Below are 15889 nucleotides of genomic sequence, written 5' to 3'. Positions count from 1 at the left end.
TTGACCCCCCCCCAGTTGTGTAGGGCTTTGGGGATGCCCCCATCCTGAGTCAAAGCTAAAGACATTGAGGGAGGGTCCACCTGGCACCATCAGTGGGGGAGGGGGGCTGGCTTCCCCATGACTGCTCTGTGAAGCCTTGGGCCTGAGGGAAGGAGCGTTTGCAGAGCAGATCCCAGGCTCAGTGCTGGGATCAACCTGAGGTGAGTGGCCCCATCAACTAGTGTCATGGAGGCTTGCTAGTGAGCTCTTGCCATCCCACACCGCCTTCTCAGGTCCCCGTACCATGGCCAGTGGCCACCCTAAGGCTCATCCCTCTGTCCCTTCAGACCCATGTCACAACGGGGGTTCCTGCACTGACGGGGTCAACGCGGCCTTCTGCGACTGCCTGCCCGGCTTCCAGGGTGCCTTCTGTGAGGAGGACATCAACGAATGCGCCAGCAATCCATGCCAAAATGGCGCCAACTGCACTGACTGCGTGGACAGCTACACGTGCACCTGCCCCACGGGCTTCAATGGCATCCATTGCGAGAACAACACACCTGACTGTACCGAGAGGTGGGTCCCCGCCTCCGCTGGGAGGGGACAGAAATGGGTGGGGGAGGACACAGCCTTCACAGCATAGCGTGTCAAGCAGGTGTCTTGTCCAGACCCAGGGGGCATTCGGCACTAACTGAGCTGAGTCCAGCATTGCTCATTATGCTGCAGTGTCCCTCCTGAAGGGGCCTTTGTGGCCTTCAGTGACTTAGAACAGGGAAGTTTATCCAGAGGAATTGGGGAACCAGCCTCCTATCAAACAAGAGTTTTGTAATTCATCTTATTTCCCCTTTTGCCCTGGTTGCCAGGAGGCTTACAGTTAAATATCAGTGTCAAGCCTGAGGTGTGATGTGTTTCCTACAGTATTCTTATTTTGCCCTCGATTTTTTTTTTAACCATCATGCACCCATATGTTATAAAGTCTTCATTCATGATTTGAGTGTAGGCGTAGAGTTGTCTCTCCTGGCAAGGACCTTAGGATCCTCCTCACTCTTCCCTGCTTCTCGTCTGCCTCCAGCTCCTGTTTCAATGGTGGCACCTGTGTGGATGGTATCAACTCCTTCACCTGTCTGTGCCCACCTGGCTTCACGGGCAGCTACTGCCAGTATGACGTCAATGAGTGTGACTCACGGCCCTGTCTGCATGGTGGCACCTGCCAAGACAGCTATGGTACCTATAAGTGTACCTGCCCACAGGGCTACACTGGTCTCAACTGCCAGGTGAGCTGAGGTTGCAGGGTGTGACCCGGAAGGCCTAGGACTCCCCACTGCCCAGTCCTGAGCCATGCTTCCTTCAGAGGGCTCCCCGCGGTCATCATTGGTTCATGGAGTCAGAGTGAACCCACATCCTCTGGGAAAATGCCAAGCTGGGTGCTTCTGAGAGAGACAGTTGGGCATGGGTGCCAGCCAGGCCCTTGCTTCCGTGGAGTGTATTATGTGGCCGTCTGTGTGGAGCAGCCTGGGGGCAGGATGTCCAAGGGAAGGCAGCCAGTGGGCTGTAGAGAGCCTTGAAGGAGAGTAAGGAGACATGGAGCCCAGTCCAGGTTGTTTCCAGGGCAGGAGGTGTTTGCGAGGCCTGTGCCTGAGAGTCTTAGGTGACACTCTTCTTGAGCGGGTGGGGACAGGAAGGAGTGGAGGAGTCAGGACGTAGAATGCCTTACTCCACTGGTGCTCTGCCCGTGGGTCACGACCGCAGTAGGAGTTGCATGTCAGATATCCTGCATATCACGTATTTACGTTATAGTAGCAAAATTACAGTTATGAAGAAGCAATGAAATAATTTTATGGTTGGAGGCCACCACAACATGGGGAACTGTAATTAAAAGGTCGCAGCGTTAGGGAAATTGAGAACCACTGTGCTACTCAAAAGCCAGCCAGGACCAGACCAGGGCAGGAGGGTGCCCCTGGCAGTCAGAGTCGGTGGGGGAGAGGTGACCACTGCCTGTCTCCTCAGAACCTTGTGCGCTGGTGTGACTCAGCTCCCTGCAAGAATGGCGGCAAGTGCTGGCAGACCAACACACAGTACCACTGCGAGTGCCGCAGCGGCTGGACTGGCTTCAACTGCGACGTGCTCAGTGTGTCCTGCGAGGTGGCTGCACAGAAGCGAGGTAACCATCTGTTCTCGCTCCGGCCCAGCCTAGGCCAGGAGCACCCTGGTGCTACCAGGTCGGGAAGGAATGGGCAGTAGTCCTGAGAGTTGGAACCCAGGCCTCATCTCCTTCCCTTCTTGTCCCCACAGGCATCGATGTCACTCTCCTATGCCAGCACGGAGGGCTCTGTGTGGATGAGGAAGACAAGCATTACTGCCACTGCCAGGCAGGATACACGGGCAGCTACTGTGAGGACGAGGTGGACGAGTGCTCACCTAATCCCTGCCAGAACGGAGCCACCTGCACTGACTATCTCGGTGGCTTTTCCTGCAAGGTGTGGGCCGTCCTGGGGTGGAGGAAGGTGTCGGTGTGAGTGTTGCTAAAGGAGGGCAAGGCTAGGACATAGTGTATCGTAGCAGACTGAGCCATGTTAGAGCCAAGTGTCCCGTATCTGCTCAGGATCCAGTCACATGACAGATGTGCTGGGGGAGGAAAAACATGCCAGGCAGTGCTTAGGGTATCTCTTCCCTCTGGTTTCATGGTATCTGACACCTGGTCCAAGTCCTCACCCCCGGGGAGCCAGGTGTTGTCCCCTCCCCACCTTGGACACTTACTTCAACTTACTGAGGTCCTACCTGGGGTCTGCTGGGTGGAGCTCCCACTTGAGGGCTGACAGGATATGGCTGCATGGCAAGTGGGGGACATGATACCACAATCCCAGCTAAGCTGTGACCTATGCCATTTCTACAGTGTGTGGCTGGGTACCATGGCTCTAACTGCTCTGAGGAGATCAACGAGTGCCTATCCCAACCCTGCCAGAATGGGGGTACCTGCATTGATCTGACCAACACCTACAAGTGCTCCTGCCCCAGGGGCACACAGGGTAAGGGTGGGGACCTGGGTGGGGACCTGGGTTTCATGGGCAGGATCCAGCCAGAGATCACTCAGTCTTGTCTTGTGAGGCCAAGGTGATTCAGAGCTGACCACGGGACAGGGATCTTAGTGGGAAGATGGGCCCCAAAAGCCCTGTGCTCCCTTCCCTTGGTCCCAGTTCCTGATTGGTTGCTGGACTGGGCCACACAGGACAGTACAGCCAGTATCTTCTGATGGTGTCTGTTGTCACTCTGCAGGTGTACACTGTGAGATCAACGTCGATGACTGCCATCCTCCCCTAGACCCTGCTTCCCGAAGCCCCAAATGCTTCAATAATGGCACCTGCGTGGACCAGGTGGGTGGCTATACCTGCACCTGCCCGCCAGGCTTCGTCGGGGAGCGGTGCGAGGGCGATGTCAATGAGTGTCTCTCCAACCCCTGTGACCCACGTGGCACCCAGAACTGCGTGCAGCGTGTTAATGACTTCCACTGCGAGTGCCGGGCTGGCCACACTGGTACGTGCCCCGGGCAGGCGGGTCGGATGGGTGGATGGGCAGGGTCAGCAGGGCTGGCTCCTTACTGTCTCTCCCACAGGACGCCGCTGTGAGTCGGTCATTAATGGCTGCAGGGGCAAACCATGCAGGAATGGAGGTGTCTGTGCTGTGGCCTCCAACACCGCCCGTGGATTCATCTGTAGGTGCCCTGCGGTAGGTGTCCCTGGCTCTGTGCAGCTGCAAGGGCGCCAGGTCTGAGGGTGCCTGAATCCTGACTCTTCTGTTGTGCGGATCTGTCCCTCACTCTGAGTAGTCAGCCTGACGACCTCCGGCAGAGGCTAGGGTCTAGGTCACATGCTTTCTCTTGTCCCCAGCTTGTTCATAAAACAGAGTGATCCTAGCACTCTGGAGCCTGAGGCTGAAAGATGGCCTTGTATTTGAGGTACCTTAGGCTACAGAACAAGCCCCAGTTTAAAACATTTATTTCCTGCTATACTATGTTGGGAACTCACACATGCTGGGCAAATGTTTTGCCACTGTATCCCAGCCCAACATCCTTAAATAGATATTCATTTTAGAGCAGTTTTAAGTTTGCATGAGAACTTAGCAGGAGGGCCAGGTCCCCACCCTGCCAGCCATTTCCTATGGTTGCTGCCTTGAGTGGAAGGTGTTGAAAGTCACAGTCTGAGCTGGCACTAATATGCAGGGTTAACACACTAATATGGGTGTTGACACACAGGGATTTGTACACGTACAGTGTAACAGTATCAGCCTTGGGTTTCATGGATCTAAAATCTCCTAGGGTTCTACCCATTCAGATATCCCTCCAATATGAAGCCCTTGGCACTCCTGACCTGCCTGTGGTGAGGACTTTTCAAGGGCCTCGTTACTAGGGCAAGGCTATGGACACCTTTCACAGATCACAGACAGTGGCTGGCCTAGGCTAGAGTGCATGTGACGTCCCTGAATCCATGCACCCATACGTTCTCTCTCCACCACAGGGCTTCGAGGGTGCCACTTGTGAAAATGACGCCCGCACTTGTGGCAGTTTGCGCTGCCTCAACGGTGGTACGTGCATCTCAGGCCCACGCAGTCCCACCTGCCTATGCCTGGGCTCCTTCACTGGCCCTGAATGCCAGTTCCCAGCCAGCAGCCCCTGTGTGGGTAGCAACCCCTGCTACAATCAGGGCACCTGTGAGCCCACATCCGAGAGCCCTTTCTACCGCTGTCTATGCCCTGCCAAATTCAACGGGCTGCTGTGCCACATCCTGGACTACAGCTTCACAGGTGGCGCCGGGCGCGACATTCCCCCGCCACAGATTGAGGAGGCCTGCGAACTGCCTGAGTGCCAGGAGGATGCAGGCAATAAGGTCTGCAACCTTCAGTGTAATAATCACGCGTGTGGCTGGGACGGCGGCGACTGCTCCCTCAACTTCAATGACCCTTGGAAGAACTGCACTCAGTCCCTGCAGTGCTGGAAGTATTTTAGTGACGGCCACTGTGACAGCCAGTGCAACTCAGCTGGCTGCCTTTTTGATGGCTTCGACTGCCAGCTCACCGAGGGACAGTGCAAGTAAGTAAGGCTGGGTCGCTTCAGAGGCCCAGGGCCCAGGAGGCACCAAACCAAATACCAGGAACATGAAGCCACTGTCCGTCCCTTCCCCTAGGGGGGTCACCGAGCACATTTCCCAGGTCTGGCCCAGTTAGGGTGGGTTTGAGGCCCGCAGGCTGGGATGGGACTGACCTCGTCCTGTACCTCCTCAGCCCCCTGTATGACCAGTACTGCAAGGACCACTTCAGTGATGGCCACTGCGACCAGGGCTGCAACAGTGCCGAGTGTGAGTGGGATGGACTGGACTGTGCAGAGCATGTCCCCGAGCGACTGGCAGCCGGCACACTGGTGCTGGTGGTGCTGCTTCCGCCCGATCAGCTACGCAACAACTCCTTCCACTTCCTGCGGGAGCTCAGCCACGTGCTGCACACCAACGTGGTCTTCAAGCGTGACGCGCAGGGCCAGCAGATGATCTTCCCCTACTATGGCCGCGAGGAAGAGCTACGCAAGCACCCGATCAAGCGTTCTGCAGTGGGCTGGGCCACAACGTCACTGCTTCCTGGCACCAATGGTGGGCGCCAGCGCAGGGAGCTGGACCCCATGGACATCCATGGGTGAGTGAGCTCCTGCCACTGTGGGCTGGTTCCCGGTGTGTCCCTGGGTTCTCGAACCAGCTCATCCCTGGAGCTGTGACCTCACCTTACCTTAAGGTCAGAAAGCACCAGGAACGATGAGGCCATCCTTCTGCTGGATGCCCAGTGTTTGCCCGTTGTGACTGTCAGGCCCCACCGTGTACCATGTGTTGGAGACCAGGCTGATGTCCCCTGGGGCTAAGCCATCCTAGGCCAATCCTGCACCTCAGTTGTAGTGACTCATCCATACCACAGAAGAGGAGTGAGGGGTACACAAGGGCGCTCTTGCTGAGCCTTAAAGGCCGAGGAGCCTAGGGTGGCGGTGAGGAGGCAGAGATAAGAGTGTCTCCTGGAGGGGTTGGGGATTTAGCTCAGTGGTAGAGCACTTGCCTAGCAAGCGCAAGGCCCTGGGTTTGGTCCCCAGCTCCGAAAAAAAGAAAAAAGAAAAAGAAAAAAAAGAAAGAGCTGGCTCTCTGGCATCTGAGCCTGCTATTGCCTCAAGCTACCCACTAGGGAGTCACAACTGCATCCCTGCACTTCTGTGGGGCACCAGGCACTGCTCTCAAGAGGGCATTGTATGCCTAGAGGCTATCTGTTCTCTGAAGTGAGGAAAAGGGGCGCTGTGCACCTAAGGGGCAAGGCTGGACAATAGAATGAGCCCCTGCCGAGTGCTAAAAAACTGGGGCTGCAGGGAGACTGTTCCACTGCAGGACTGTTGTCTGATATGCCCTCGGGGGGTCAGGGAGATAGGTAGGGAGTCAGAGCTGTGTGCCCGCAGCACACTGGAGTGTATCTGATCTCACTGTGCTGTGTGTTCTCAGCTCCATCGTCTACCTGGAGATCGACAACCGGCAGTGTGTACAGTCATCCTCGCAATGCTTCCAGAGCGCCACCGATGTGGCTGCCTTCCTAGGTGCTCTTGCCTCCCTCGGCAGCCTCAATATCCCCTACAAGATCGAAGCCGTAAAGAGTGAGTGACCAAGGGCTGGAGGGGCGGCTCAGTGGTTAAGAGCACGGGCTGCTGTTGCAGAGGAGCTGGGTTCAAGTCCCAGCACCCATGCAGCATCTTAATAACTCTCTGTAACGCCAGTTCCAGAGCGCCCAGGACCTTCTGACCTCTGAAGGCACCAAGCGTGCACAGGGTCCTGACATACATGCAGGCCAAACACCCATGCACATTAATTTTTTTTTTTAAATAAGTGCCCTACCCCTGCCAGCCCTGCCTCTTCGGGGATGGGTTCCTTGCGTGGAGGAAAGTCTGAGAGGGTCACAAGCAGGCCATCTCTTCACTCCTTGTGCCCAGTTGTCATCCCCAGCTCAGGAAGTGCTTTTCTGGAATATTTTCCATGGCCTTTCCCCGCTGTGGATGGTGGGAACTATAAGTACAAACTGCCCCCTAAGATGAATACATGTACCAGAAAGTGTGGAGGAGCCTTTCCTCTCTCCCCATTTTCTACCCCTGATTTTTCTTTGTTGGATATTATTTCAAAATCATTACTGGGGTTTTGTGTGTGTGTGCGTGTGCGTGTGTGTGTGTGTGTGTGTGTGTGTGTGTGTGTGTGTTGTTTTTTTTTTTTTAAAGAGAGAGAGAAGAATTGATCGGTGTCATGTGAAGTGTTGAAGTTTGTATCTTGAAAATCCCCCTAAATCCTTTGTCTTAACAGCTCAATGCGAGCGCAGTGATTTGAAGTTCGCTAATCCTCCTTCTCGAAAGGGGAGAAGTGAGCACTGTCTCCAGACAGATCAGCCGGTGCAGAAGAGAATTTAGCGATAGTTTGCAATTCTGATTAATCACGTAGAAAATGACCTTATTTTGGGGGGTGGGATGGAGGAGAGTGGGTGAGGAGGCACTGGCCGTGGAGCCAGTCCGCCGCCCCCCACCAGCCCACAGCATCGCCACGCCTGACGTGGGGTGCTTGCCTGCCGCCCCTGCCCGCAGGTGAGACGGTGGAGCCTCCGCTGCCCTCACAGCTGCACCTCATGTACGTGGCGGCAGCTGCCTTCGTGCTCCTGTTCTTTGTGGGCTGTGGGGTGCTGCTGTCCCGCAAGCGCAGGCGGCAGCATGGCCAGCTCTGGTTCCCTGAGGGTTTCAAAGTGTCAGAGGCCAGCAAGAAGAAGCGGAGAGAACCCCTCGGCGAGGACTCAGTCGGCCTCAAGTGAGTGGACACTGATGCCACTGTGCGGTGGGGGGTGGCTGGCAGGGTTGGTGGGGGTACTTAGCTCCTGCTGGCCCATCCATCCCTGTCCGTTACCCTAAGTCCATCTGCACGTAGAGGACACCCTTGTGAGTTGTGGCTTCAGGGCATTTCCTGGAGGACCTGCTCAGTCTCCCTACCCCCACACCCAGGCCCCTGAAGAACGCCTCAGATGGTGCCCTGATGGACGACAATCAGAACGAGTGGGGGGACGAAGACCTGGAGACCAAGAAGTTCCGGGTGAGTCCATTAGGCTCCCAAGCTTCCCTGGGTGGCACCTCCCACTTGAGCCCCAAGGGACGACGCTCTGCTTACTCTGCCCAAACTCAGTTTGAGGAACCAGTGGTTCTCCCTGACCTGGATGATCAGACTGACCACCGGCAGTGGACCCAGCAGCACCTGGATGCCGCTGACCTACGTGTGTCTGCCATGGCCCCAACGCCGCCTCAGGGGGAGGTAGATGCTGACTGCATGGACGTCAATGTTCGAGGACCAGGTAAGGCCACTGGAGATGCATGCACACAGCCCCTAGCATAGACTTAGAGGCCGGTAGGGATTGAGGAGGACTGGGGCACCGAGCGGCTCTGCCGCCACCCCCAGAATACACTTTTTCATGAAATGCTGCCTTTTGTTAGTCAAAGTGTTAATGTTTGTTTGTTTGAGACAGGGTCTTACTCTGTAGACCAGGCTAGCACCAAATATGATTTTTTTGTCTCAGCTTCTAATATGCTGGAATTATAGGTGTGGTCCCATGCCCAGCTAAAGTGTTGACTTTTAAAATTATATGCATATATAGGTGTATATAAAATATATACATATACATTTTATTTTATGTGCGAGGTCCTGCCTACATATGTGTGTGTGTGTGTCATGTGCATGCCCAGTGCCTGTGGGAAGCCTGAAGAAGCCAGTGGATCCCCTGGAACTGGAGTTACCGATGGTTGTGAGTGGCCCTGTGGTTGCTGGGAATTGAACTCAGGACCTCTGGAAGCACTGGCTATCTCTCTAACCCTTATTTTATGTTTTAAATCATGTATTCATTTGAGTACAAGGGGCACACATGTACCGTGGTGCACACGCGGAGGTCAGAGGACAACTTGCCAGGGCAGGTTCTCTCCTGCCATGTTGGTCTCAGGGTATCTTCCAGGTGGGCACCACTGCGTCCTTGGGGACCTCGTCTGGGGTCCCTTAAACTGAAGGCCGTGTGGAAGGACCGCCAGGGCCAGGGTTGGATGTTGGCCCTCCCTGAGGCGGACATCACCCTTCCCACACCTACCCATTTCTGTCCTCTCTGCAGATGGCTTCACTCCCCTAATGATTGCCTCCTGCAGCGGAGGGGGCCTGGAGACAGGCAACAGTGAGGAAGAAGAAGATGCACCTGCTGTCATCTCCGACTTCATCTATCAGGGTGCCAGCTTGCACAACCAGACGGACCGCACAGGGGAGACTGCCCTGCACCTGGCTGCCCGATACTCTCGTTCAGATGCTGCCAAGCGCTTGCTGGAGGCCAGCGCAGATGCCAACATCCAAGACAACATGGGGCGTACCCCATTACATGCCGCTGTTTCTGCAGACGCTCAGGGTGTCTTCCAGGTGATCTTCCAGGTGTCTTCCAGGTGATCTTCACGCCAGTGACTGGTGTGGACCCTGCCATCTCTGATTTCAAGTGTGACTGGGCAGGGTTAACTGGCACCTCTACACGGGAACTGCACTTTGAAGGAAGTCCAGGTTACAAAGGGCACCGAGCCCCACCTGTGTTCTCTGAACAGGCTGGCTGAAGGTGGTCTTGAGGAACCTACGGGGTGAGGCAGGGCCTCCCTACCCTCAGTAAGACCCTCCAGTCTCAAGGCTGTGGCCTCGACTTGAGGTCTCCACCCCAGAGCTATAACCTTTGCAGCCTAGTCCCACCCCATTCAGCTGTGGCTGCAGGCATAGCCCATGGCAGCAGAAAGAGCTTTAGAGGCTGCTGGTTCTGGCCTGCAAACCTATCTCTTGGCTTTGCCTAGAAGCCTGGAGGCAGCCAGGGTGATTTAAGGATTTAGCTGCCTGGGTCTCCAGGGACCATCCCTAGTAGTTGCTCTTGCGTCTCGCCATCCAGTGACCCCCACTACCAAACCTGTCCTCTAGGCGGCCCTGGAGCAGGCTCCAATGGGGAACAGACCAGGCATCAAAAATCATTTAATCATTGTTGTTTAATCATTTCTTAACTTGAGCCACACTTTGTTGATCTACAGAAGAAATTAAACAAGACAGGGCAATGTACACCTGTTATCCCAGCACTCTAGAATCTGAGAGAATTGTGAGCATGAGGCTGGCCTGGTCTTCATAGAAAGACCCTGGTTCAAAATAGCAAAGAGAGGTTGAGATCAGCCCAGGGTTAAGTTGAGCTCATGGCAGGGGCTGCCTGGTGTACAGCTCTCCACACGGTCTGCTTTGCTTGCATATGCAGATGTGTGCACTTTTCTAGGCCTCTAGGCAGTGCCGAGAATCCTTACCCAGGTCACAAGTATGGCTGTGGGTCGTGAGCGGGATTCCATCCTGGCTACCCTGCCCTCTGTCCCCCATGCTATTCAGTTTGATTTCTTTAGCCTGGAAGTAATTCTGACAGCCATGACCAAAAAATGAGGCCACCTGTGGTCCCAGTGGGTCCCCAACACAGCCCCTCCTGTACATGAAATACAGCTCCATAGCATCCAGTCTTCCTCAGGGGCTCATCCGAGTCACGGGAGCAGCTGAGCCCCGTCCAGGCATTGGTTCCTGGAGGTATGGGCTTGTGTTTAGCTCACTGCCTGAATCCATCCCTGTTTTCCAGATCCTGCTCCGGAACAGAGCCACAGATCTGGATGCCCGAATGCATGATGGCACAACCCCTCTGATCCTGGCGGCACGCCTGGCCGTGGAAGGCATGCTAGAGGACCTCATCAACTCTCACGCTGATGTCAATGCTGTGGATGACCTAGGTAGGCCCAAGCTCCAGCCCAGCTCCTGAGGATGTCAGCCTAGCGCCTGATCCGCTCAGCCTTAAACTCCTCTCTCCTCTCCTCGCTTCCTCTCCAGGCAAGTCAGCTCTGCACTGGGCAGCCGCTGTGAACAATGTGGACGCTGCTGTTGTGCTCCTGAAGAACGGAGCCAACAAAGACATGCAGAACAACAAGGTAAGCAGAGGGTGTGCCTGAACCACAGGGGTAGGCCAGGGACTCCGTCTGGTGCACCCATACGTTGGCCAGAGTGTGAAGAGTGTCTGGGACGCAGCTAGCTTTTCTGACTTGTCCAAGAGTGGGGACTGGAGCAGCAGATAAAATAACCCATGCCCTTGCTGGAGAGGAGATGAGGCAGCAGCTGTCTTACGTCACTGTTAATTGAGCCTTGCCTTTTGTTCCCTTCTGTCCCTGGGGGTGTGTGGTGACCTTAGGGGCTCAGGATCGGCCAAGGGCAAGGATGGGGTGGCCCTGTCTCTTAAGGCCTGCAAGGCCCCTGGCCCACTCACTGCTACCATCGTCCTTCCTTTGGGATAAGGAACTGTACCGAGCTGGGCCGCAGCCTTGCCTCCCGGTGTCACTGTCTACAGGGCTAGTTGTTTCTTCAGGACTATGCGTAGTTACTCAGAAGGGCAGAGTTTGGGCCTCCCTTACCAGGTCCACTGCAGGCTGGGACGTGCACCAGGAGTCTGGCACCAGGTTCCCTGCAGTCCAGGGTGGGCCTAGTAGACAGTTCTGTAGGCTCCTATGCCCTTTGCACTCCTCACAGAGAGTCATATGACTATGTCTACTGGGCAGAGCAGACCAGAAGAAGCTGAGATGCCTTAGCCACCAGGGACCCTTTGGACAGGAAGTACCTTCCCCACGTCCATTCATTTGCCTTATGGGTTCCTGAATCCCAGGATTGCAGATTCCGTACCTGCATTTTTGGGAAGGAGAGCTAAAGGCACATGGTTCATTAAGTTTCTTGGCAGCCTGACGCCACACAGGGGAAGCCCTATGGATTTATCCCACAGACCTTCTCTGGGGGTGTGAGGAGATAAATCTAGGTTCTCTAAAAAAGGACTCAGGATCAGCCGGGTGTGTTTCCTAGCACCAGGAAGCTAAGGCAAGACGATACTGGGTTCCTGGCCACTCCGGGTAATATAGGGAGGCCCCATGATAAACCCTCTTCTCCCCCAGCCGGGTCCGCTAGGGTGTTTGGTCTAGATAGGTCTCTCCCTCTGTAAGGAAGCAGAAGCACTGCTTCCCTAGCCCCTCCTCCCAGGCCATCCATCATAGATGGCTCAGCGAGTTCTACGCCAGGCCCAGCTCCCTCATGTGCCTCCTGTCCATTACCTACAGGAGGAGACTCCCCTGTTCCTGGCCGCCCGTGAGGGCAGCTATGAGACTGCCAAAGTGTTGCTGGACCACTTTGCCAACCGGGACATCACGGATCACATGGACCGATTGCCACGGGACATTGCACAGGAGCGCATGCACCACGATATCGTGCGGCTTTTGGATGAATACAACCTGGTGCGCAGCCCACAGCTGCATGGCACTGCCTTGGGTGGCACACCCACTCTGTCTCCCACACTCTGCTCGCCCAACGGCTACCTGGGCAACCTCAAGTCTGCCACACAGGGCAAGAAGGCCCGAAAGCCCAGCACCAAAGGGCTGGCTTGCAGTAGCAAGGAAGCTAAGGACCTCAAGGCCCGGAGGAAGAAGTCCCAGGATGGCAAGGGCTGCCTGTTGGACAGCTCAAGCATGCTGTCACCCGTGGACTCCCTCGAGTCACCCCATGGCTACTTGTCAGATGTGGCCTCACCACCCCTCCTTCCCTCCCCGTTCCAGCAGTCTCCATCCATGCCTCTCAGCCACCTGCCAGGTATGCCTGACACCCACCTGGGCATCAGCCACTTGAATGTGGCAGCCAAGCCCGAGATGGCAGCTCTGGCCGGAGGCAGCCGGTTGGCCTTTGAGCCACCCCCACCACGCCTCTCCCACCTGCCTGTAGCCTCCAGTGCCAGCACAGTGCTGAGTACCAATGGCACAGGGGCTATGAATTTCACCGTGGGTGCACCGGCAAGCTTGAATGGCCAGTGTGAGTGGCTTCCCCGGCTCCAGAATGGCATGGTGCCCAGCCAGTACAACCCGCTAAGGCCAGGTGTGACTCCGGGCACACTAAGCACACAGGCAGCTGGCCTCCAGCATGGCATGATGGGCCCGATACACAGCAGCCTCTCCACCAATACCTTGTCCCCGATTATCTACCAGGGCCTGCCCAACACAAGGCTGGCCACACAGCCCCACCTGGTGCAGACCCAGCAGGTGCAGCCACAGAACTTACAAATCCAGCCTCAGAACCTGCAGCCACCATCGCAGCCACACCTCAGTGTGAGCTCAGCAGCCAATGGGCACCTGGGTCGGAGCTTCCTGAGCGGGGAGCCCAGCCAGGCAGACGTACAGCCGCTGGGCCCCAGCAGTCTGCCTGTGCACACCATTCTGCCCCAGGAAAGCCAGGCTCTGCCGACATCACTGCCATCCTCCATGGTCCCACCCATGACCACTACCCAGTTCCTGACCCCTCCTTCTCAGCACAGCTACTCATCCTCACCTGTGGACAACACCCCCAGCCACCAGCTGCAGGTGCCAGAGCACCCCTTCCTCACCCCATCCCCTGAGTCCCCTGACCAGTGGTCCAGCTCCTCCCCGCATTCCAACATCTCTGATTGGTCCGAGGGCATCTCTAGCCCGCCCACGAGCATGCCGTCCCAGATCACCCACATTCCAGAGGCATTTAAGTAAACAGAGATGTGGGATGAAGGACCCCAGCTTCCGTTCCCAAGCTCTGTTGGGAGTCCTTTCCAGTGCTCCAGGATGCTGGGGCGACCAAAGGAGCCTTTTAAAAAAAAATGTTTTTATACAAAATAAGAGGACAAGAATTTCCATTTTTTTTTTTAGTATTTATTTATGTACTTTTATTTTCCACAGAAACACTGCCTTTTTATTTATATGTATTGTTTTCTATGGCACTAGGGGAAAACATCTGTTCCAAGAAAATAAACTAGTTCTGAGAGCCTCGATTTTCCTGGTCAGGGTGAAGTTCCCTGTGTGTTTGTAAAATACGAACAAGGATTCATGATTTGTAAATGCCGTTTATTTATTGATTGCTTCTTTCCAAAATCGTCGAGAAAGAAAGAAAGAAAAAGAAAGAAAGAAAGAAAGAAAGGAAAGAAAGAAAGAAAGGCATGCTAGGAGAAAGGAGGAGGAGGCTGGAAACTTCCTCGCCAGATTTCCCCCTCCCCAGATGCCTGCTACCCCACTCACTGCCCCTCCTCCCAGTGTCACCTGGGATTTGCAGATGTGTTTAGAAACAGGCCAAGACCTTGAACCTCGGGTACATGGATTAGTTTTGTATCTAAAACAGGAAACAAGTAAAATGATGTGGTTTGTACATTTTCTGTAACCACCGCATGGGCTTGGAGAAGTGTCCTCGGTGTGTGTGGAGTGTTCTACCCAGTACCAGGTATGAATCTGCAGGCTTCAGTGTTCTGTACTAGTGTTTATGGCCCTTGGGAGTACTACTCCCCTGCCCTGCCCTGCCCTGCCCTGCCCTGCCCTGCCCAACTGTCCCCTTCCTGACATCTTGAGCCAGTAAGCCAAGTGGGGTGTGGTGCCTCCTGGAGAATGACACTGCCTGGACTGTTCCGTGCGTCACCCCTGAACAGCATCATCCAAATTCAACTGAGGATGGACTGTCCCTGCCTGGGCCTGGGCTCCTGACATCCGACTGCCAAAGGGCTCCAATGTGCACTGTGAACTCACCAGAGCAGCCTACATTGAGACCTCAAGAAGATATAAGCTGTGTGGCCTCTGATCCCCCAACTGGCCTGGGTGGGGACGTGCCTTGAGTGTGCTGGAATGTGGGCGGAGCCTGCCTCTGGGCCACCCCTCCTGGTTCAGGGCGGTGCTCACAGCAGATTTTTGCAGTATCAAGTATACGCCTGTGGCAGAATAAGTATCTGTAAATACATGTTTAAAGGTGGATTTTGTTTAAGAAATCTAAAGGAACAAGTCTGTCCCGTGTCAAGCTGATGAGGAATGTCAGACCATGGCTCAGCTCGGTGTGACCCAGGCCTTGTGACCTGACAGTAGCTCCTAAGAGCACAACCCAGGATGGCCCATCTGCTGTCCACCAAGCCCTTTCCCAGCCACTGTGTGCGGGGAGGGGGGCTTTCGGGGGCAGCTGCCTACCTCCTCAGGGCAGCTCCTCCTGGCCTTTTGGGAAGCAGTGTCTGCGCTATACCTAATAGATATGACCAGACACATCCTAAGATGTTGATTCTTACTGTGTTTTATTAAAAAAAAATGTAGTTTACAGAAAAAAGAAACTTAAAAAAAAGTTATCTACATGTAAAACTGTAGGTAATAAAAGTGATGTATTTTTTCATCTTTTTTGTTAACTAATTTGCAATAAAAATGAAGCTGATGGTCTTCCATGTTTTGCTAACCTTGGAGTGTGGTTTGGTTCACTTTTCAGAGAGTATGGCCAGGCAAGGGCCACCCAGCACTGAAATAGCCAAATCCAAACCCTCTCTTACACAGAAATACCAAGAAGTTACTGAGGGGGACACACCGTTCTCAGAAGGGCATCAAGGCGGGAAGACAGAGTCTTCCTCTCAGGAGGGATGTGGATTTGATGTCAGCTCCATTCCTATGAGCGGCAGAGGGGTAAAGGCACCGTACATTGTCATAGATGACTATCCTCTGAGCCCAATAATCCCCAACCTCTTCAAGTTCAGCCATTCCTTCTTGCAAGGGGTCATCCCAGTCGTACTTTTCTGACTGCTTATATTCCCCCTCAAAGGCTTCAGAAGCCATGGGACTCAAAGCACCCTCGCCTGATGATCCAGTCACTCCATGATGCCTGTTGTATGCAATCCTGTCCTGATTGTGCATGACCTCAGGGAGGGACAAGAGTATATAGTCTGGGAAGACTGGTGGAGGGACTCTCCACCTATGTGGCTGTGGGGAAAGCCTTATCCCTGCTAGGTAAAT

General features: G+C 54.8%; 1 protein-coding gene across 2 annotated transcripts in view; it reads left to right on the top strand.

The window, feature by feature from the left end:
- The window catches only part of Notch1 (notch receptor 1), a 45574-nt gene extending 30233 nt beyond the window's left edge, over positions 1–15341 (top strand). The window contains exons 15-31 of one of the 2 annotated variants that reach the window (XM_039104374.2): positions 327–555; positions 1052–1253; positions 1987–2140; positions 2272–2456; positions 2873–3005; positions 3253–3510; positions 3590–3702; positions 4491–5062; positions 5254–5655; positions 6495–6643; positions 7613–7829; positions 8021–8108; positions 8199–8364; positions 9166–9461; positions 10681–10828; positions 10926–11023; positions 12191–15341. In XM_039104374.2, the coding sequence (XP_038960302.1) occupies positions 327–555; positions 1052–1253; positions 1987–2140; positions 2272–2456; positions 2873–3005; positions 3253–3510; positions 3590–3702; positions 4491–5062; positions 5254–5655; positions 6495–6643; positions 7613–7829; positions 8021–8108; positions 8199–8364; positions 9166–9461; positions 10681–10828; positions 10926–11023; positions 12191–13636 (4856 nt within the window). In that variant the 3' untranslated portion in view covers positions 13637–15341. The remainder of the gene's footprint in view (positions 1–326; positions 556–1051; positions 1254–1986; positions 2141–2271; positions 2457–2872; positions 3006–3252; positions 3511–3589; positions 3703–4490; positions 5063–5253; positions 5656–6494; positions 6644–7612; positions 7830–8020; positions 8109–8198; positions 8365–9165; positions 9462–10680; positions 10829–10925; positions 11024–12190) is intronic. The other variant, NM_001105721.1, reaches the window with a different exon arrangement.
- Positions 15342–15889: the final 548 nt, after the last annotated feature.

Source organism: Rattus norvegicus, chromosome 3 (genome assembly GCF_036323735.1).
Source record: "Rattus norvegicus strain BN/NHsdMcwi chromosome 3, GRCr8, whole genome shotgun sequence".
Classification (NCBI taxonomy): domain Eukaryota; kingdom Metazoa; phylum Chordata; class Mammalia; order Rodentia; family Muridae; genus Rattus; species Rattus norvegicus.
This window is presented reverse-complemented; position numbering and strand designations above follow the sequence as displayed.